Genomic DNA, 22,397 nt, shown 5'->3' with positions numbered 1-22,397 from the left:
GACACAATTTACATATCATACAATTCAGTGGTCTAAACATATTTAAAAGAGTTGTAAATTCTTCACCATAACCTATATTAGAACTTTATTTTCTTCCTTGCATTCATTATTTATAGCTCCCATTTCCCCAAACCTCCCCAAGAAACTATTGAGCCAGTTACTGTCTCCATAGATTTACCTATCCTGGATTTTATGTAAAGAAAAAATACTGCCTTTCCCCCACAAAAAAATTAAAACAAACATAACCAAATTAAGTAGAAAAGATCTTAACCAAAAAGAAAGTGGAAAATAAACTATGCCTGCGTTAGTCCACTTTTCAATCCATTGTCTGATAATAATTGCCTCCCACCCCCAATGGGGCACCATATACGTAGGTGCTTCTCAACAATGTATTTTCTTGTTCGATTATTTTCAAGTTTATAGTTGTAGTAGCTTGCAGTACCTGACACTGCTTCAAAGCCATGCATAAGGTTTTCAGTGACTTCTTCCTCTGAAGTGGGAAGCCCAGTTCTAATCCGTCGTCTGTCCTTGGTCTGGAGGCTCTGCTGAAACCTGTTCTCTTTGACCCTGCTGACATTTGAAATACCAGCGACATCGCTTCCAGCATCACAGCAACGCCCAAGCCACACAGTACAGCAGTCTGCCTGCCGAGCAGGTCAGAGGAGCTAGGTTACTCTGTGAAGAAGAAGAATGTGGCATCAGGATTGGAGGAAGACTCATCAACAACCTGTGGAAGTGCAGAAGACACAACCTTGCTTGCGGAGAGTGAAGAGGGCTTGAATCACTTGCTGATGAAGATCAAGGATCTCAGCTTTCAGTATGGATTACAAGGTACAGAACATAAAAATCACACAACTGGACCAATAGGTAACATGATAAATGGAGAAAAGATTGAAGTTGCCAAGGACTCTCTTGTTTGGATCCACAATTAATCTCATGAAGCAGCACTGAAGGGATTAGAAAATGTATTGCAGTTGGTAGATCTGCTGCACAGACCTCTTCAGAGGACTGAAGAGCGAGGGCAAGGGCGTTACTCTGAGCCAAGCCCCAGTGTTCTCCATCGCCTCATACGCATGTGAAAGTCCACCATTGAGGAAAGACGACCAAAGAAGAATGGATGCCCTTGAAGTGTGCTGCCGGAGAGAACATTGAAAGTACCATGGGCTGTGAAAATGACAAGCTGATCTGTGTTAGAAGTAAGACCAGAGTGCTCCTAAAGGCAAGGATAGCAAGACTTCATCTTACTGCTTTGGCCATGTTGTCAGGAGAGACCAGTCCCTGGAGAAGGACGTCATGTTTGGTAGAGAGGACGGCCATCCCGAGAGGCATTGACACTGGCTGCTGGAATGAACTCAGGCGTCGGCACCATTGTGAGGTGGCAGGAGACCATGTGGTGTTTCATTCTTTTGTGCATCGGGTCTGCTATGGATCGAAGCTGACTCGGTGGCACCTAACAACAGTAGTAGTAGTGTACTTCATGTACTTTAAAAAAATAAGTTGTATTGGCATATAATTCACAAATCATATAATTCAGTAGTTGTTCGTCTTGAGTTGTAAAATCATTACCATAATCAAGTTTAGAACATTCTCTTCCTTCATGTTCTTGTTATTAACTCCTTGCTTCCTCCTCCCCCACCCCCGAACCTCCTTGCCATCCCTTCAAGGAACTACTTACCCTCTAGATAGCTTTATCTTATGTATATTTTTAGGCTTGCTTTCCGATTTCGTATTTTACTGTTAGCCTGGGTTGACTAGAGAATCAAATCCATAGACACTCGTGTGTGTATAGGAAAGAGCTTTATGTACCAGAGCAGTTGAATATTGAGAATACATCCCAGTCCAGATCAGCCCATAAGTCTGATATTAGCATTTATGTCCAATACTAATCTGTAAAGTCCTCTTCAGACTCATGAAACACATGCAATGACGCTGAATGCAGGACAATCACAGGCCAGCGGGTAGAAAGTCTTTGGATATAGTGGCGTTGTGAACATCTCAATGCTGGATCCAGTGGCCTTGTAAATGTCTCCACGTGGCCTCTCCAATACCCAGGGCTGCATCAGGGTATGTCCATGTGGCTTCTCCTGAGGGATGTGTCGCAGGGAGTCGGCCTTGTCAGTAGAGTCTCCGAGGGAGTGAGGCAAGAGAGGGAGGGTGTCTCCTGCCTCCTGGGAGGAAATACAGGAGTTCCCAGAATTCTCAGGAGAAGGCCCTGCCCACACAGAGGCCTCATTGGCTATGACCTGGTTAACGAGACTCCACCCCTTCACTCATAATCCTCTCAAGTCCCAAATTGACACCAGATTATGTAACTACCACATTTACCTTGGCAATTCATCCGCATGCGTTTTCCACTGTCTCATGTACTCTTCCATCATTGTGAATCTGACTGCCCGTGGGGATTGGTGTTGTTTTGCATTTCGTACTTGCACAAGAATTTCTTTGGTGTGTACGCCGAGGAATGCAATTGTAGGGTAGGAATACGCAAGGCCTCAAAAAGTTTGTGGAAAAATGGAACTGGAAGAGAATAGAATTTTTCCACAGACTGTTTGAAGCCCCCTCATTTATCCCTCTCGCGTGCTTCACCAAAATGATTGGTGCATCCACTTGCTCAGCGTGTGTCTAAGAGTCTGGTGTTTCTGTGTCCTCATCAATTCATCAGACTTTGATGTTTGCCTATCGATTTTGTAAAATGAGACTATGGTTCTACATTTTTTATTTCCACAATGAAATGGAGCATGTTTAGTGTGCTTATTGGCCAGGATATTTTGTCATTCTGGAAATGCCTCTTTTCTTCTTTTGGATTGTGAATCTCTTTTTGATTCAGAATCAGAATTTGTATACTGTGTATTTTGGACACTAGCCCTCTGTTGGTTTTATATGATGTAAATATCGTTTCTCAGTTTGTGCCTTGCCTTAGCTCTCTCTTGACAAACCCTGCTTTTTAAAACTTTTTCATTCAAGTATGTAAGCCTTCTGCAACTGAGGTGTATCTTTATTGCTGTGTAGGAACCCATTATCTTTTCCAAATATAAAAATGATCTCCCTAGTCACATTAGTTCTGATATATTAGTTCAAACACATTAAGTTTCCATATGTGTTTCCATATGGGGAAAGTTGGAAGAATTTCTGTGAGCATCTATATAAATTTTAGATTCATTTCTTTAAGCTTCGTTGTCAAAAGCTATTGGACTTTTAATTGGAAATGCACTGGATTAATTTGGGGAAAATTGACGTCTGTAGGATATTAGATCTCCTTATACATAAACATTACTCCATTTATCTAACTCTCTTGTGTGTTCTTCAATAAAACGTTTCAAGTTTTCCCCATAAAGGTCTTATGTATCTGTCATGAGACTTACTCATAGATTATTTTCATTTTTAATACCATTGTAACTGGTTATTTAAAACACATTTTTTACTTTGTTGAGCTATTGAAATGCAGTTGATTTATATATATATTCATCTTACATATAGCCACTTGGGTAAGCTTTTGTATTAAGCTTAGTAAATTCTATGTAGATTTGGGAAGTACAGCGTATGTGTAAATCCGGCAAATGCTAACACTTTTATTCTATTTCAAGTCATGTGTTTTAATTCTCTTTCCCTTGTGTTATTTCATGAGCAAGATCACAATAGTGATTGGAAGTGGAAAGAGAAAGCAGACTTTTCTTGTTCCCTAACTTTATGGGAGTGTTTTTAATAATTACAATTTTGTACAATAATTGCTGTGAGGTTTTGGTAGATACTCTTAATCAGGTAAAGGGAATTTCCTTCTATTTTGGGATTCCAATTTTGTAAAGAGTTTTTAGCATGAGTGGCTGTTAAAGTCTATTGGGAGCTTTTTGTTGGATCTATTGACATTAGAATTTTCTCTTTCAATCTCTTGGTGAAGTGAATTGTATTAATACGCTTTGGGCAGTTCGAAACCACCAGCAGCTCCGCGGGGACTGGATTTTCTACTCCCATATACAGTTAACAGCCTTAGAAACCCACACGGGCTCACTGTATCAGTCAGCATTGACTCGTTGGTAGTGAGTTTGGGTTTGGGGGCTATTGTGCTCTTTTCCCTCCTAGAATAACGTGATGCGTGCTTTTTAAACACATGTGTAATAGTGAATTGTTGGTAGATAAAAACAAATTTCAGAACTAATGTATAAGAGAGTAAAAGAGCTTTCGGTTAACCTAAGGCAGGCTCCTTTTCCCTGGTAGGGAGAGAGGAAGGAAGAAGATTCTTCGGATGGGATGTGGAACTTAAACTGAATCTTTAAGAGATAGTAAATAGTTACTGATCTCCACAGACCCTGCTCTTGGTTGTTGACAAAGGGATTAGACTAGTTGTTTTCCACTGACTCTTCTAGCTTTGAAATTTTGTCCCCTTAACCTCTGACTGTTTCACCCTCTTGTGCTTTCTTAGACATTTGTGCTGCTACCTCTGGGCTATGGTTGTTGAGATCTTTTTGTTCCAGGGATTTGAGATGTGAACAAGATAAAGGAATCCTTGGTTCTGTTTTGTTAAAGTCATGTTAACATATTTCATTTTTAAAAGGCAGATGACATTTTCATGTGAATTGTAATGCAGAATTAACCTATTTACTTTGTTATATTTCTATGAAATTGCTCTATTTGTTGTTACCATAACTAGATTTTTAAATCCCAATACTCCACATAATTTCTAAGCACATTTCATTTGTGTGTCCTGTTTTAGTGCTGGACCCAAAGGAGACAACATTTATGAATGGCGGTCAACTATATTGGGACCCCCAGGATCTGTCTATGAAGGAGGGGTGTTCTTTCTTGACATTACCTTTTCACCAGACTATCCGTTTAAACCCCCGAAGGTCAGTATGAACTATTCATCTGCTTTGAGCAACATGCATTGTTGTGTCCGTGCGCCCACTAAACCCACTGCCACTGAGTCGATTATGACTCAGACGAATCCTGTGCATACGAGGAGGCTTCACAAGCTCATTGAAAAAAATCTGCTATTTTTTAAGATAATTCCATTTTCAACCAACTTTTTGAAGCCTCCTCAGACATACTCGTATATATTTGTATCCAGAAATTGATGCCTTTGTTATGAACGTGAAATACTTCCCAGAACAATGTGTGCGTGTCATAAGGAAACAGAGTGATGAAAATGACAAACTTATGCTCGGCGGCAAGCCCTTGGGTTACATTTCATTGTTTCTCTAATCTTCTCTCTGTCTCCCTTCTGTGGTATATAAGGTGGCTTTGGAATATCTTAAAAGATCCTAGAAAATTGTGGGAATGAAAAGGGAACAGAAGTCATTATGAGGCTCCCTCATGTTTTTAGGTAAGATACGACAGCAGGAGATAAGAGTGGAATTAGGCTGGGCCAGCCGGAAAGCCCTGAGCCTTCGAGCCTGCAGCTTGAGTCAGAGCAGGAGCTGCAGGAGCCAGGATAAAGGCAGAGCCTGGTGAGGCAACGCTTCAGGCACCAACTATTGAACTTTGGGTTTTAGTGTCTCCACAGTTCAATGTCCCACAAGACATGCAATACACACGCCTCCAGAAAGTGTGAGCCACAGTGACTTAAGCCATCCTGAGAACATTCTGTAAAGAAGTAGTTATTGTCCATTAATACATCAGACTAACTAATGCAAAACCTTTTATGCCCACTTCTAAGGGAAATACAGAGTGCAAGAGGGCAATGGAATCCAAAAAGGAGAAGAAAGATTCTCTTATGTGCTTTTTTTAAAATTAAAAGACCATTTTATTGGGGGCTCTTACAGCTCTTATAACAATCCATATGTCAGTTGTTGCCATCCTTACTTTCTATTTGGACGCTTGGTATCAGCTCCTCTTTTCTTCCCGTTCCTTTCTACTGTCTGTAAGTCAGCCACGTGAGTATTTTAAATATCCCCTCTGTAAGCATGTGTTCTCCCTCGGGCCCAGGAAGAGAGCTTGAAGGCATGTGTGGTGAAAGAACCCCACGTAGTGCCAGCACCCATCACCTCCCCAGGTGGGAGGGAAGTAAAACTTCCCTGCATTGGAAGTTGGAGTAAAGAGCTTTAAAAGCAAAAGTAGTGACTTTCTGTAATTGCTCTTTCTTCCTCCCTGTGACTCCTGTACGATAATCATCTTCATTTTACAAAAGAGGAAACCCAGGCACAAAGATTCAGTAACTAGGCAAATACCAGTACTGAGATTTGAACCCAGGATGCTGGCCTCCAATGCCCACCCTCTTACCCCAGCTGACTGGGCTGTTCTCACGATTGACACCAGGCCTGCTTCTGGTGGTGACAAAGCACGGTAACCTAAAACTCCCTTTTCTCCTTTTCATGAGTGGGACCCTCCCTCTCTCTGCAACCAGCCTGCACGTCCCAGGAGTCCCCTGTTGGGCTCCCAAGGGCGTGAGGCCCTCTCTCTGAAGGCCTGCAGTGGAAGCACCATGGGGAAGAGTCTGGGCAGGGGGAGCAGCTGCACCCCTGGTCATTTGGTTCTTTGCAATAGAAGCCTCAGAAAAATGTGTCGGCTTGTCCACGACGGAAATCTGCAGCTCAAACAAAGCTCGGTTGAACAGCTAATAAGTTGGACAAAGTAATCCCATTTTCCCAAAAGGTCTTGATGGCCTAGAAAGAGAAGCCAGACGAGCAAGATGAAACGGAACATGGCTAATGGTGCACCATTTTCACTTAGAATGAGAGGGGGAAAAGGCCTGCTTAAATGAAATTTTTGAATTGGGGGCTGGCTAAAAATTCTGTGGGAACTGAAGGGTACCCTTTCCGGAACTGTACCTGGAGTGTCCCATTCACCTCGAAACCCCGCCGTTTCACGACCCATTCACTGCCAGCCTACTCATAGCAACTGGATATAGAGTTTCCAAGACTGTAAATCTTCACAGAATCAAGTAGCCGCCTCTTTCTCCTAAGCAGTGGCTGGTGGGTTTGAACCACTGACCTTGTGTTTAGCAGTCCCACACTTGCTGAACAGCACCGCCAGGGATCAAAACCAAGCGGGCAAAACAGAACTCTGTCGCTTAGGTTATAAATCTTTACAGGAGCGGCTTGAAACAGCTGGCAGATTCAGACTGCTGACCTTGAGGTTTGTAGCCCAACTTGTAGCCCACCGTGCCACCAGAGTTCCTTACCTTTTTAAGAGCAGACGGAATAAGTCAGGAGAGACTCTTGAATGCCTATGCCAGGTCAAGCACAACACTGGGCCTCACGGTGCCCTTTTGCTGAGAAGGAGACTTAGATGAGGCTTAGAAAGGTTTTCTAAGAATATGCAGCTAGGAATTTACCCATCTGTCTCCAGGGCATGTGCCTTCCTGTGAGTTATGCAAGTTTCCCCCGGAGATGTTTACCGTTTAGAAGAAGACGTGTGAGATCTGCCATCAGATGTTTCAGAGATGAAGATATGGGCGGAGGTTAGACTTTACTCTGGATGGCTGGATGAAAGAGAAACAGAAGGGTGTCCGTTACAGGGAGCTGGTTTTCAGTTCTGTGAGAGGACAATCTGACCCGTCTGCTCAGGAGTAGCTCCCCGTCAGGGTCTGTGCTCCCGCCGCTGAGGGTGCTCAAGCCAGAGTGCAAGGTCCACTTACAGAAAGTGACATGCCTCCATGGACAAGACTGCCTGCAACACGGAGAAAAATTAAACTTCGATAGCTAAACCACTTTCCCCCCAAAAAAAACCCACTTTATTGGGTGCTCTTACTGATATCATAGCATCCCATAGTTCAGTCACATCGAGCAGTGTTGTATACTTGCTACCACAATCCGTTTCAAAACATTTTCTTCCTTCTTGAACTGCTTGACATCAGCTCTCTTTACCCCCCCCGCCCCTCCCCCACCACTGTACCCCCCAGGGACTCTTATTCTACTTGCTGTCTCTATAGGTTAATCAATCCTGGATCCCACATACCGAAAACCACACAACAACCATTCAAGAGGGCTACCCGCAATGGCAAAAGAACATCAGCGATAAACCCTACAATGAAAAACAACAACCAAAAGTATTGAAAATGAGATCAGGCCCAAAGTGTATGGGGGCAGGGGGTGATCAAGTGACAAGGTTTTAAGCATCAAGCCAGGTAGAACCACATCTCAAATGAACATAAAATAGAAGCAAGCCTCTGTGACATTTTTCATTGCAAATGATTTGCCTCCTGATTTACCCATTTTAGAAATCAGATTTTACAGACAGACAGATTACTCTAGGTGAGGAAAGCTGGCATGTGTTCTTGAAGAATATTATCTGAAATAATCCAAAGAGCCCTTTTATTATTGATAGTGTAGTCCTTTTCTCACCTCTTTGTTACCTGCAAAAATGATTGCTGGGAGGGAGCCTCAAATCCTGGGTGGTGTTTGTTCTCTCCCTCCCCGCCCTGCACCCTTTGCTCACCCTGCAGCCTCAGCCACTAGTTTGATGCACGTAGTGTTTTCCAGTACTCTGAGGAACAAGCCAAGAAAGCCGTAGGTGTCAGCGGAGAAATGTCGGTGAGAGCAGAGGCGTATGATAAACCTAACTGTGTATCGTAAAGTTATATGTGCCAATGTTCCCACTGTAAAATGAGTCTCTGGCATGACTTGATTCAAGGAATGACTTTTGTCAAACTAACATACTTGGTGTCTTGCGTACGGACTCTTTTCCATTTTTCGTTAAGAACCCTTTGAGCACCCTGATACTCTGATGACAGCTGTAAGATCACGGGCGTGATTGTGGAATGGCTCGTGGCTATCCTATCGAACAAGGTAGAATTGCCACTGTGGGGTTGTGAGGCTACAACTATGGGACTAAAAAGCCTCATCTTTCTCCCTTGGAGTGACTGGTGGTTTCAAACTGCTGACCTTGCGGTCAACACATAACCAGTATGTCACTAGGGCTCCTTTTACACTTTTTAAAGCCCTTCCTTCCATATATAATTTCCCCTTTACCAAAATCTAGACACACTCTTGGTGGCTTTATAATTACAATTTAAACTTAGCATTGTGTTTTCATCCATTTATACACTTCTCTGTGGCATTGATTCTAATTCACGGTGACCCTCTGTGTGCCGGAGTCAAGCTGAGCTCCATAGGGTCTTCTTTCCCCACCCCACCCCAAGGACTGTGCAGTGGGTGGTGAAGGGTCTTCTGCCTGGCACCCTCCCGTGGTGGGTACGTTCGAGCGAGCCTAGCATGCGGAAGCCTAAGGTCTCTAACCCTGTAGCAGCCTCACAAGAAGGAAGGTGTCAATCAAGACCTGGTATGGCTTACAATCTGGGTTACTGCGGTCACCTGTGAACTTCAACCGCATTCATAAGCTCTCTTGAAGAACTATTCCTTCTTGCATTTTAAAAATACATTTCCTGTAATTAAGTACCAGATCTTGCTTTGATTTACCATGATATTTATATTAGCTCCAGATCGTGGCCATGAATTTTTCATTGTTAAATATACATCAGCAATACATAAAAGTATGTTCCACAAACCAAGTATCGCCATATACATAACTGGACAGTGGTGGGGTTTTCCATCACAGATCCTCTGTTGTTGGTTTTGTCCATGGCGTTTTCAGTCGCTGATTTGTTTAGAAGTAGATCACCTGGCTTTTCATCCGAGGCACCTGTAGGTGGGCTTGATTGAACTTTGACCCTTTTACCTAGCAGAGAAATAACATCAACCATTAGCACTACCCAGGGTCTCTTACTTTCACCCAGTACTGCATATGATTCTAGTAAACATGTAGCTACATGACAGTTATGAAAACTACCAAGTTCTTCTTTGTATAGCCCAAAATATCCCAAATTGCACCACTGCGCTGTGGTTGGACATTTAGGCTGTTGCCAATATTTCTGTAATAATCAGGGATTTTCCCAAAAGGTATGATAAATAAATAAACACAAATACTACATTCATACATAATATCTAGGTGAAGAAGAGGAAACCCCACTTTAATATTATTGTTTATTAATCTTTAAAAGCTTATAATATCATTTATTATAGATTTTATATTTGAAAATGTTTAGAAATTAATTCAGAACAAAAATGTATATTATATTTCTTATATATTCAGTGAGTATATTGGAGCACCTGTGACTGAAAAGACAGTGGTTCAAACTCACCAGCTGCTCTGCAGGAGAAAGACTGGCACTTGGCTTCTCTAAATACTTAACAACTGTGGAAACCCCTTAGGCAGTTCTCTGTCCCGTAGGCAGATCAGCCCGAATTGACAGCTCAGCAGCGGGATCGGGTTTGAGGTCCAAAGGAAGCGTGAAGAGTTTGGGAAAGTTTCCTTGTTTTCATTCCTTTTTATGAAATCTTGGAGCCTCCCACTGTGTGTATACATTTTTGTATGTGTTTTTTATGAACTCTTACCTGTGGGCTGCTCATTAATGAAATCGTAGTGATCCCTAACTGCTTGTGGACAGCAAAGTACATACCGTATATACTAGAGTACAAGCCAACCCGAATACCAGCCGAGGCACCTAATTTTACCACAAAAACTGCATTTAAAAATGTGCTGAAAAACTCAGCTTAGACACGAGTATATATGGTACATCATTTGAGTTATCGGGTTTTCAGAATCTCCATATCCCATTGCTCATTAGATTTTTGCTTTAAGCTGTCTTGTCGCCATACTCTTGAGTGAAGCAGCTAGCTAGATAACAGGTGGCAGTGATAGCCTGCGTGGGAAAACCAGAGAGATGTGTAACTGAAACTCTGCAGCGAGTCCTGCAGCCTCGTTTAACAGGTTCATTGTTACGTGCTTGTTTTCGTTGTGCAAAGAAGGAAGCTGAGTGTGGTGCCCAGGATTTTCAGAAAGAGCAGTCATTGATGAGTGTCAACCCCGGACTGCCCTCATTTTCTTGGCAACACACACTTGGCATGGAGTAACATAAATTAACTTATTTTTAACCCAACTTTAGACTTGAGATAAAACTTGGCTATGGATCAAGTGCTTTCATACATATTGAATTGCTTATTTGACATCTCCACTTGAGCAGCCAATAATCATCTCAAACCTAGCAGGCCCAAAACCAAACCAGCGATTACACACACACACACACATACATACACACACATACATGCCTGCCTCGTTTCAACCAAACCAGCTCCTCCTGTCTTCCCATATGGCAGAAAGTGGCAGCTGTGCTTTCCCAGTTGCTAAAACTAAAACCTACCAGTCATCTTTAACTCCTCCTACACCGCACAGGCTAGCGAGCCTGACTTAGTCCCTCTGGCTCTGCCTTCACCCTAATTACAGACTCGAATCCCTTCTCATCACCTCACTCTAGTAACACACTAGTCAACCACGGTCACCCAGGCCCCTCCCTCAGATTAGTGGGGATGTCTTCAGTCTGGTCTCCCTGCTTCTGCCCCTGTCCCTTCCATTCCCCGTGCTATAGATCCCTCTCGATCAGAATATGTCAGTCCTTTGCCTAAAACTTCCTTGATTCACAGGTCAGAGTAAAAGCCCACAAAGCTCTCTGCCTGTCCACATTATATTTTTTGAGGACAGTTACTATCACTGGTGACAAATGTGACTCAAATAGTCTAAGTGTGCTCCTTCTCAACGCCTTTACCCCTGCTCTCCTTCTCATGGACATCTGTCTCCCTCAGAACCTCCCACGGCTCACTTGCAGCTCTTCCACGACAGCTCCGTGATACCCCATCTGTTTTATAAGCTGCCCCGCCACTACAACTGTCATACATCATCTTCCCCCATAGCATTTCTCTCTCCTGGCTCTATACATCTCATGTGTGTGTGCGTGCACTTAAGCTGTTTTAATTTCATGTCCATATTCCAAGCACCTAAAACCATGCCTGGCAGGTCAATAGGCATGCTATCAAAATTTGCTGATGTATTGTAGTCCGTGCAGTTCTGTAAAGCAAACGTGGAATCGCACGCATATACACCCAGTGCATTTGTGGGTCAGAAAACTAAGACCCTTGGAGGCCTCAAAGCCCACAAGTTGCACTAAAAGAAAGTAACCAAACTTGAACTCAAGTCTGCATCTGAAAGCAAACCTTTCGTTCCTCTATTTAGAGAGAAGATTTAATTGCTTAGATCTTTAGGAGAAGGAACATATTCCTAGATTTCTCACTCTGGTACACATGAATTCTGTCAGCGTTCTTCCGAATGAGGTGATACAAGCAGGAATGGCTATTCTTGGAGATTTTTGCATGCCTATCTTTCAGTCTTGCAAGGCTCTTGTGTCCAAGGCTCCTGGGTTTCTGCCCAGGATATATCTAATTCACAGGACTGAGGTTCCCAAGTTGAAAAGAAAATATTCATTTTGAGTCTTGCAGCCCTGTGGTAAAGAAGCCACCACGTATCCCAGGTCATCAAGCTTAACTAATATCAAGTGACCCTGACCCTCTGTTATGACTGGGCTATATCACACAGGTCAATTTTTCTTTTTCAGCCCATGCTTTTTTATTTTTAATAAACCTTTGGAAATTCCATATTATCAATTAATGCCAATCCTTCTCAAATGCTTCCCAAAAATAGAGGAGGTAGGAACACTCCCTGGTTCATTCTGTGAGGCCCACAAAGCCAGCTAAACACACTACAAGAAAAGAAAACTAGAACAATCCTTCTTAGGAATCTAGAGGTAAAAATCCTCAACAAAGTGCCAGCACACAGAATCTAACAGCACTTTAAAAGCATTGTACACCAAGTTCCAGGAATACAAGGTGGATCAATGTAAGAATATTAATCAATGTAGCCTACTACAGTACCATATTTTTATGCAAATAACATGCACATACTTTTTCAATCACCTGTCCTCCTGTTCACAAGATGTATTCATTCATAAGCACACTATGCCAATTCTTTTAGCTTGTCACTGTAAAAAAAATTTTTTTTGGCATGGTATAGTTAAGAAAATACCTCGTGGGAAGAGAGCCCAGAATCCCAAACTCACTGCCATCAAGGGAATGCTGAATCACAGTGACTCTGTAGGACATAGTAGAGAGCCTCAGGGTTTCCAAGACTGAAACCTTTCCAGAAATAGACGACCTCACCTTCCTCCTGTGGAGGGGCTGGCGTTGAGTGTGGACTTGAGGTTAGTTTACCCACTGCACCACCAGGAGGGCACAGTTGACCCCCCCCAAGAAAAAACAAAAAACAAGAAAGGACACACACACACACACACACACACACACACACAAACATATTTTGCGTAAGAATATGGTAGTGAAGTCAAAGAAGAGAACTGCATGATCATCTTGTTGATTTAAAAGGGCATTTGAACGTAAAAAAAAAGGGCATTTGATAAGATCCACTACTCATGATAAAAATACTCAGCATACTAAGACTTAAAGGGGGATATTCTTCAACATAAACACATTAAGTCAAACACAGCCAATATCATATTCCTTAAGTTCAGGAAGCTCCTGATTCTGAAATAATGTTAACGTGTGTTTTATATAAAGATAGATGTCCCTGGATAACCTGCTTTCACTCCAGATGCTCTGTTCTGGCCAGAGAAACTAAAGCATAAATAAGCATATGCACGAAAGACGTCCACATGGAAAGGAAAAAGTAAAGCTATCCTCCTCACAGATAACATGATTCTGTATTTCAATAACCCCAAATGAATTAAACAAAAGGCAGAACACAACATCAAAACAAAAAGGTTGGTTGTGCATCTTCAAAGAACAAACGGAAATGGAAACTAAGAATTTTTTAATTCCATGTGCTTTAAAATCTAAGGGAATAAAATAGGAATAATTTTAATAGGACTTATACACTCAAAACTATAAAACATATTTTTAAGGAAATCAAAGATTGAAATTTAAAAAGAACCTCATCTATGTTCATGGATTGGTAGGTTAAATATTGTTAGGATGTCAGTACGAGCCGAAGTGATCAATGTATAGACTGAACAAAGTTCTTAATAAAATTCTGATACCCCTTTTTACAGAAATGTAAAATAACACTGCCCAACCACGAGGGTGAGTGTTCTCGGGAAAATGGAAAATCCAAAAGCGTCCATGAGGATGCAAGAAATCGGTGCCCTCATGCACTGCTAGCAGGCTTGTAGAATGGCCCCACCATGGTGCTGAAACGTTTGCCAGTGTCTCAACATGAAATATTAGATTCCCACCAGAACCAAACAGTTCCGTTCCTGGTCATATGAGCAGAGGACTTGAAAACTTGGGCTCAGACAGACATTTATGCGTCATCGTTATTCATTTCAGCATGACCCTCCATAGCGGAACAGTGGAAACAGCCCACTGTCTATCAACAGGACAGCGGGTGGACAAACTGCGTTTATGGATGCACCGGGGAATGTTCTTCCATCGCAAGGAGAAATGAAGGCTGAGCCATGCTCTGCAGCCGAATGAAGCATGAAAGCATTGCGCATCAATACAAACTGGCACATGCAATATGATCACACAGGAACAATACAGAATAGGGAACTCATTCGAAACGGAATTTTTCATAGTAGCGCAAGGGTCAGGGGATGGGAAAATGAGGAATTATTGCATAGGAAGTACTGAGATTTTGTTTGGGGAGATAAAAACATTCAGAACAGACTGAGTCGTCTTTGTAGTAGTGAAGAATCTACAGTGTGGTAGATGTATGTCTGAATTGCACATTTAAAATGGCATTTTTCAATTAGATGTCTACTTACCACAATAAAGTAACTAGTATTATTTGTTATTAAGGGAAATCCTTTCATGTGTAAAATTTTGAAATGACTGTAATGATTGAAAACAGTGATCATTTCCTTCTGGCTGTTTCCAACCACCCACATTGCACCCAGACATGCATATGTCCCGCCACAGCCTCCTCACCACCATCAGTAGCCGTCTAGTCCGCTCGGACGCACGGTGCTCCCAGGTGGGTGTGAGAGCAGAGCTGTGCACTGTAGAATTTTTGGTTGGTGGATTTTTCAGATGTAGATTTCTGGCTCTTGTTGCCAAGATATCGGAGTGGATTCAAACGGCAGCCTGTGTTTACCAGCCAAGACCTTCAGCTGTGTGCACCACCCCAGCCGGGTTCCTCTCCTCCTCCCAACTACCAGTGTGAAATGCAGCAAGAAGTAGGCTTGAATTCACTATTCGTAGGGCAAGGACTACCAACCCTGTTTCACCTAAATCAAATTAAATCTACCTAGAAGCTAATCCGAAATCTGCCATTTGGCTGACAAAACTTTCAGGTTGGTTATATTTGACAATTCTTCCCCTTCTAGCTATCGGTAACCCACTGTCAATGATTCGATCATATATAGATGATCCTATATAGATCTATATCCTATGTAGATCCTGTCATATGACCCTATGTTGAGTTTCCAAGACTCTGACTTTACAAGATCAGGTAGCCTCATCTTTCTCCCAGGGTGCAGCTGGTGGGTTGGAACCACTGACCTTTTGGCTAGCAGCCCTGTGCTCACTGCACAGTGCCATCAGGGCTCCTTCAGCTTCATTTATAGACTAAGATAATTCACTAGTTTTGCAGAAGGCATCTCTGCTCTTCAGTTGTCCCTTGTCTGCTGAGATGCTCACAACCAGCTTACTCTGCCAGTTGAATCGACTCTTATCCTTGCCCAAGATCTGACAAGGCAGTGTGTAATCAGCCCCTAGAGATCGAGTCACACAGCCCCGTCGGAGCTTTGATACAGAGGCAGCAGTTCACGCGAGCATCCGCTGAATCTCTGCATAAGCTAGCAGCCCCTCCACGTGCTGGAGTTTCCCTCTCCCCGAATGTGGCTGCACCCCCAACGGGAGCTGCCATGTGTTGAGAGAGCTGTGAGCATAACTGGGAGGAGTGTTCCTATAGAGGGAGGTTAGGTGAACGCAGGAGACTGGTTGGGACACTGCTGTGTTAACCAAATGGGGCCTTCCTTGCAGTCATGCTCAGAGAGGTGACTTCTCACGAGGATTTTCTGAAGGGAAAAAGGTGGGGTGACTTTGTAAGGTGAAGCATTCAATATCCCACTCATCAAAGGGGAGGACACTCCTGGCTGGGGGTGGGGGGGCGCGTAGAGAAAGCGAATGTGGCGATACTCAGAGAAACATGGTGAGTCACAGAAGTCTGGGGCAACAGGAAGTTTGGTAAAAAGAGCCTATGAGGAGGGAAATCTTACAGGACTGCGCTCGAAAGAACTGCCGAGGGAAGCCCTCCCTGGTAGTGTGGTCACCGTGTTTGGGGCTGCTAACCACAAGGTCACTAGTTTGAAACCACCAGCCGCTCTGTGGGAGAAAGATGGGGCTATCTATTCCTGTAAAGTTAGTCTTGGTAACCCACGGGGGCAGTCCGAATCTGTCCTCCGGGTCACCATGAATCGTAATCCACTCGATGACAGTGAGTTGCTTTTCTTTCAGTGTAGAAAAAAGCCTCTGCTGTAACAGAGCTAAACAAGGAACGCAGAGCCTTTGTCTGTAAATTTAAGAACAAGTCACATTTTCCATCCACCTGAAGAAAAACTGGAGGAATTGAATATAGGCAGCCCCTGGATCCAGAACAAGTTCTGTTCCTAAACCTGTCTTTAAGGCAAAACAAAGCACTTAAAAGTATGTTCAGCTACATTTAAAAACATATTTAGCATAATATTACAGCAATAATAATGTTTTAATATATGTTGCAAAGTAACTTTTATATGTACCTCAGATTTTCAATATAGAAGGGCTCACAGGGATTGATTTTTAACTTTGGGTTGTACAGAAGTTAGGTATTTATAACTGGGGCGGCTGCATTTATTACATGTAAGAAGAAAATCGTAATAACATCCATGAATGATGTGCTGCACACTTGGATGGCTGGACAGGCTTTATATGTAATCTTTTCCACTTTGGAAAGAGTGTGGCCAAGCTGGGCTAATTTCTAAGATTATCCACAAAACAGCACCCCATTATGCCATTTGATTGTTTCCTTGGCTTTTGTTTTGTTTTTGTTGGGGTTTTTTTTTTTTACTTAGAGTCGGAGCTGAGTCTCGTGATAAGGTAGCAGCTATGAGGGACGTGCTGAAGCAGGTCCGAGAAAAATGAGGCAGCGAGAAAGGATAGTTACTCTCAGTATCCAGCTGGCCAAGACCCAGGTCAGAACGAAATCTCGGATTGCCACTGAATGAAAGAACAGATATGATCAGCTCACTCTGACAGGTTTTGTGCGGGATTTGCCCTGTAAGAAACAAGGAGAAACAAAGTCAGACAGGAGGTAATAAGCAAATGGTAGACAGCGGAATAAAATGGTAGCTAGTGCCAGTGGTTCTTCCATGTAGGGATTCTCAGGACTTCTTTTTTTAGGATTTTTCTTAGGATAGTAGTAGATGTTAACAATATCAAAATTTGTGTTGGTTTTTAATACATATTTTGATTCAAAGGCTAAAATGTAAAGCTACTGTCCAGTGCCTTAATAGCTAAGGATGATTAAGATACAACCCTGTGGAGGACCAGAACTAACGTTACCTGCACTATCCACTCTTTATTTCAGTAAATATGTATGTCTAGTGGTTCAGGTACTAAACACATGAAGACAAGCCCTTCAGTGGTGCATCTGCCCTAGATGATGTGTTAGAACAAGCGTCTCAGCCTGCCCTGATTAGCCCGCCTGTGTCCTGCAGAGACCGATCTCTGCCCTGCAGGGTTCCTGGCAGCATCCCTGGCCTCTGCACCCAACAAGGCCATCCCATCCCTTCCCCCTTGGTGACAGTGTCTCCAGCAAATATGTCTCCAGACGTTGTCCCTGGAGGGGCGGACTGTCCTTTGAAGAGAAGCACTAGCGACTGATTTGATAAGTCTATGAGGTCTCTCTAGTTTCCAATCGGAATGACTCAGTGGTGAAGGGTTATCTATGAAGAACCTGTGGAATCTCTGGGCATGAAGTAGTCGGGAGGCAGAATCACACATGTGACGTTCAGGTGAGAGAGGTGAAATGGCGATAGAGCTTTGGAAGTTAGCCCTGCGTAAGTGGTGGTTAAAACCCTAGAATAAATGGCCTCAATTTTCAGGCCAAGCTGAAGTTATTTCCCATAGAATAATATTGTTGGAAGTCTACACCACGAGAAAAACCTCACAAAATGTTCTTATTAAAAGAAAAACAAGACTTGCTTGTTGTTAGTAAATCATAAAAACGCCAACAATTAACCCAGTCAAATAAATAATTTTCCACTAAACTTCCTCAAAACATGAGACAGGGGTCAGGCATAAAATAAATCAAAATAATTACCTATGGCTGAAATGTATTTCCCTAGAGCAGCAGTTCGCAACCTGTGGGTCAATCACGACCCCTTAGGGGGTCGAACGACCCTTTCACAGGGGTCACCTGATTCATAACAGGAACAAAATGACAGTCATGAAGGAGCAACGAAAATAATGTTATGGTTGGGGGCTCACCACAACACAAGGAACTGTATGAAAGGGTCACAGCGTTGGGAAGGTTGAGAACCACTGCCCTGGAGGAAGGGGCGGAAGGACCCTGTAAGCTTCCATTGAGCCTTGCATTTCAATTTTAAAGTCTGTGGACGTGATGGTGGTTTTGGGGAAATGTCTCATGTGTCAAGCAAATCTATCAGCACCAGTTTCAAGCAGCATGCATTCATCTTATGTCTCAGTCACTTTTGGTCATTCTCACGCTGTCTCATACATGTTCATCATGTCACCACACACCTAATAGGCATAACAAAGCTATTATATGCCCTGGAAACCAAAAATATTGGTGTGACTCACTTTATTGTGGCATTAGCTTTGTTACAGTGAACTCAAACCGAACCTATATTATCAGCAAGGTCTACCTATAATGTGATTATGATAACACAGCGAACCCTTGCCAGGATGAGGAGCAGCATCCTGACGCCCTGATTTCTGCTCTAACACTGCTGCCCTAGCACCTGAAGTCGTGGGGCCGTTAAGTGATCTGGAGGAGCACCCAGTTGTTCCGTTATTCACCGACAGTTATGTTTCCAACCACCCCTCCTGTGCTGCTCTGTGGGTATGGAAGAAGCCCTGTGTGCCTCTGCTCTCTTTCCCGTTGTGAGGTGGCATTGAATCGAGTCTGACTCATAGCCGTCCGGGTACCACAGAAGCAAGCACTCCGCATCCTGCACCTTCCTGTTTCGTGAGCCCGTGGTTGCAGGCCCCATCTCAGCCCGTCTTGCTGAATGAAGGCTCCCTCTTTCCCATCCACCCTCTGTTGTACCAAAGCAATGAGAGATCTCCTTCTCCAAGGACCGCTGCCTCTGAATAATGTGTCCAAAGTACATCACGTCTCACCATCCTTGCTTCGGAAAACCAGTGTACCCTTGCTGTTTTTGTAGAGCCTTAGTAAGGTTAAATAAGATACTGTGTTCGACATTTAACAAACTGCATAACTCAAACCAAACTCACTGACATCGAGTCAATTCTGACTCATAACGAGCACGTAGGCCACAGTAGAACTGCGTCTGGGTTTCTGGGACGGCAGGTCTTTACAGGAATAGAAAGCCTCCTCATTCTCCCACAGAGCAAGCAGCTGATGGTCTCAAACGGCCGCCCTCCTGGTTAGCAGCCCGGCTTGTAACCCTCTGCACACCACTGCCCCTTTGTGTTGTATGTGTTACGTCTATTGGTGCTTCCAGAGCCATGATCTCTTCAGTCACCTCATGCTGGTGAGAGCAGGCCGAAACAGAGAAGGCTGGAGAACTGGTGCATCTGAAGTCTGGTTCTGGTGAAGAATATCGAAAGTGCCGTGGCCTGCCAAAGAACAAGCAACTCTGTTTGGCAGGAACACCACCAGAATGTGCCTTCGAAATCAGGACGGTGGGGCTTCTTTTCCCTTGGACATGTCACCAGCAGAAGGGCATCATGCTTAGTAAAGTAGAGGGCCAGCAAAACAGAAACAGGGGGACCCTCAGCAAGGTGACGACACGGTCCCAGCAACAGTGAGCATAGCACCAAACAGGTGCAAGCACAGCGTGGTCTGTAAACCAGAGCCAATGGGACGCACCTGACTGACAGTCGTCATGCTTGCTTACTAGCTGGTTTTCCACAGTAGCTCTATCCTTTATGCAAAGGGCTCGTTGGTGTAATAGGGAAATCATCCTTTCGAGGCGTTTTCTCTCCCTTCCTCCATCTTCCCTTTCTCCCTTAAGACTTCACCATCACGTTAGTGGTTTACGTTTCAAACCATCCTGTTTTATTATTTTAAATCATGTTGACTGGGAAATAACACCAATATGTGTACAGTAAACTCCGACAGTACAAAAGAGGTGTCCAGGTTTTTTATATTGCTGTTTTCTTTTTAGATATACTTTCATCCTTTAACACGTTCAAGATGGTCCTTTATTTGTATTTATATTTATTTGTATTTGTATTTATATAGATCTGCTCCGTTCTGTATGACTGCATAATATTGCATTTAATCACTGGGAGGTGCACAAGAGTAACAAGCTACAGTAATGGTGGTAGCAGAGAACAGCTAAACTGCAAGCAGACACCTAGGGAGCCCTATGAGCTGAACACATGTGAGCAGGTGAATGGAGTGTACTCACCAGTATAATGGGAAAGCTTCAAAACGCCCGTGGAATAATGGAAATGAGAGATAATAGGATATTTCTACAAAACTTTTTTTTCTTTCCTGATTTTGTTTTTTGGAGTTTTTTTTTTCTAATCATTTTATTGGGGGCTCTTACAGATCTTATAACAACCTATAATAGAATTGTATCAAGCACACTTTACATATTTCTACAAACTGTCTCATACATAAGCTTAACAGAGGCTATTTATACATATAGTTTGCATTGCAGTAAATCTGTCCCAGAATAATGCAGAGCTTTCAGGAACCATGTTCTTTTGCTTCCCACATAATGTCGTACTGAGGGTTTCCGTGTACAGTTTCTCTATTAACTTGTGCAAACCTATCTGAAGGACGAATTCCTAGGACGACAACTGCAAGAACAAAGGATATTCACTTGTTCAATTTGTTTTAAATTATACTCTCGGGATAAATTAACTTGCCTCATCCCTACATTCTCGCCATGCTGTGTGGCCTCAGTTGCTTGACCCTTACCAATCTTATGGGAACAAGTGTTTCCTCATAATTATGATTCTATTGTTATGAATAGATAAGCTTTTTGTGTGAGCATGTTCATGGGTAGCACAGACAAGCACTAGACTAATAACCAGAGGTTTGACCAGTCTGCCTAACCCGGAGGTAATCTACTTTCTAAAGGTCTCAGCCATGACAGCCCTACAAGCACAGCTCTGCTCTGAAATGGTGGGATCACTCTGAGTAGGAATCTGCTGATGGCAACTGGTTGACTCAGTGAGTCTCAAAGCTGGCCCACTTGATGAAAAGGGGACATGAAACCTGTATTCTAGATTCTATGCCAGACGTGCCTTTGACACTTTTAATCACTTAACACTTGATGACACTGAATTCTCTGGCACTTAATATGTTCTTCAGGAGAAAGAGAAGGTTTAATGATCTCAATTCTTTTCATCCTCAACTGTCAGTGATTGGGTCTTTCCAAGACATCGATCGGTTAATTCACTCCCCTGCTCAGAATTCTTCAGTGGCTTCCCATTGCACATAGAATGAGATCCAGACTGTCACTGTGGCCTGCAGGGTTCCTCCTGCTCTGTCCAGTTGCCTCAAGGTACCCCACCCCCTTTTTGTTTCTCAAGGTCTAAGAGTTTTCGGATCTCTTTGCCTGGAACACACCTGTCTTCTGGGCCCCTGGGCCTCATCTGCAGTGCCATCTCGCGAGAGATCTATTTCCCGACTGTGGTGTGTAAATAGCCCCTCTGGTTATGTTCTGATACTGTATTTGTTAAACTTTTCACAATCTGACATTTCGTTGCTGTTGTTGGACTAAAGATGTCATCTGTCTTGATGTGTCTGCACAGAGAGGCCTGATGACATGAGTAAATAACTATTTGCTCTCCTTGTCCTTAAACACTTCTGAAATTGATTTTTGTCACTTGTAGTATTACAATGGTAAGTAAGTGGATGAATATGTGTGTGTGCTTTTATTTTCCTTCCAAAATTAGAAACATCTGCATGACCAGGTCTCTTTTCCTTATAGATTACTGCCATTAGATTATCCAACAGATCCTATGGAAACTAAAACTTTTTATTTTAAATATATTGAAATTAAGTGCTGCCAAGGTGTTCATTAAATTCAATTGACTAAAGAACTGGGAAATACACTGTACATAATGGTGTAAATATCGGCATCTGTGTTAGTCTGGGTACTTTAGAGAAACAAATCTACAGAAACTCATAAGTACAAGACAGAGTTTTATATAAAGGGTAAGTGCGCATCAAGAAAACATCCCAACCCAGTGCTGCCCAAGCCCTAGTCCAACACCAATCCACAAAGTCCTTCTCCATCTCACAAAACAAACGCAATGATGTCAACTACAGGATGAAAGCTAAGTCAGTGAATGTGTAAGCATCTCAGTGCTGGCAGGGGTCTCCACACTGGTGCTCCAGGACCCAGGGCTGCATCGGGGTAG

At 43.0% G+C, this 22,397-nt stretch overlaps 1 protein-coding gene across 3 annotated transcripts in view; it reads left to right on the top strand.

Moving 5' to 3' along the window:
- UBE2E2 (ubiquitin conjugating enzyme E2 E2) overlaps positions 1-22,397 on the top strand; it is a 349,451-nt gene that overhangs the window by 243,730 nt on the left and 83,324 nt on the right. For all 3 annotated transcript variants that reach the window (XM_075547168.1, XM_075547167.1, XM_075547166.1), the window contains exon 4: positions 4,709-4,841. In XM_075547168.1, coding sequence (XP_075403283.1) covers positions 4,709-4,841 — 133 coding nt within the window. The remainder of the gene's footprint in view (positions 1-4,708; positions 4,842-22,397) is intronic.

The sequence above is a fragment of the Tenrec ecaudatus genome, chromosome 4, assembly GCF_050624435.1.
Source record: "Tenrec ecaudatus isolate mTenEca1 chromosome 4, mTenEca1.hap1, whole genome shotgun sequence".
Classification (NCBI taxonomy): Eukaryota; Metazoa; Chordata; class Mammalia; order Afrosoricida; family Tenrecidae; genus Tenrec; species Tenrec ecaudatus.
This window is presented reverse-complemented; position numbering and strand designations above follow the sequence as displayed.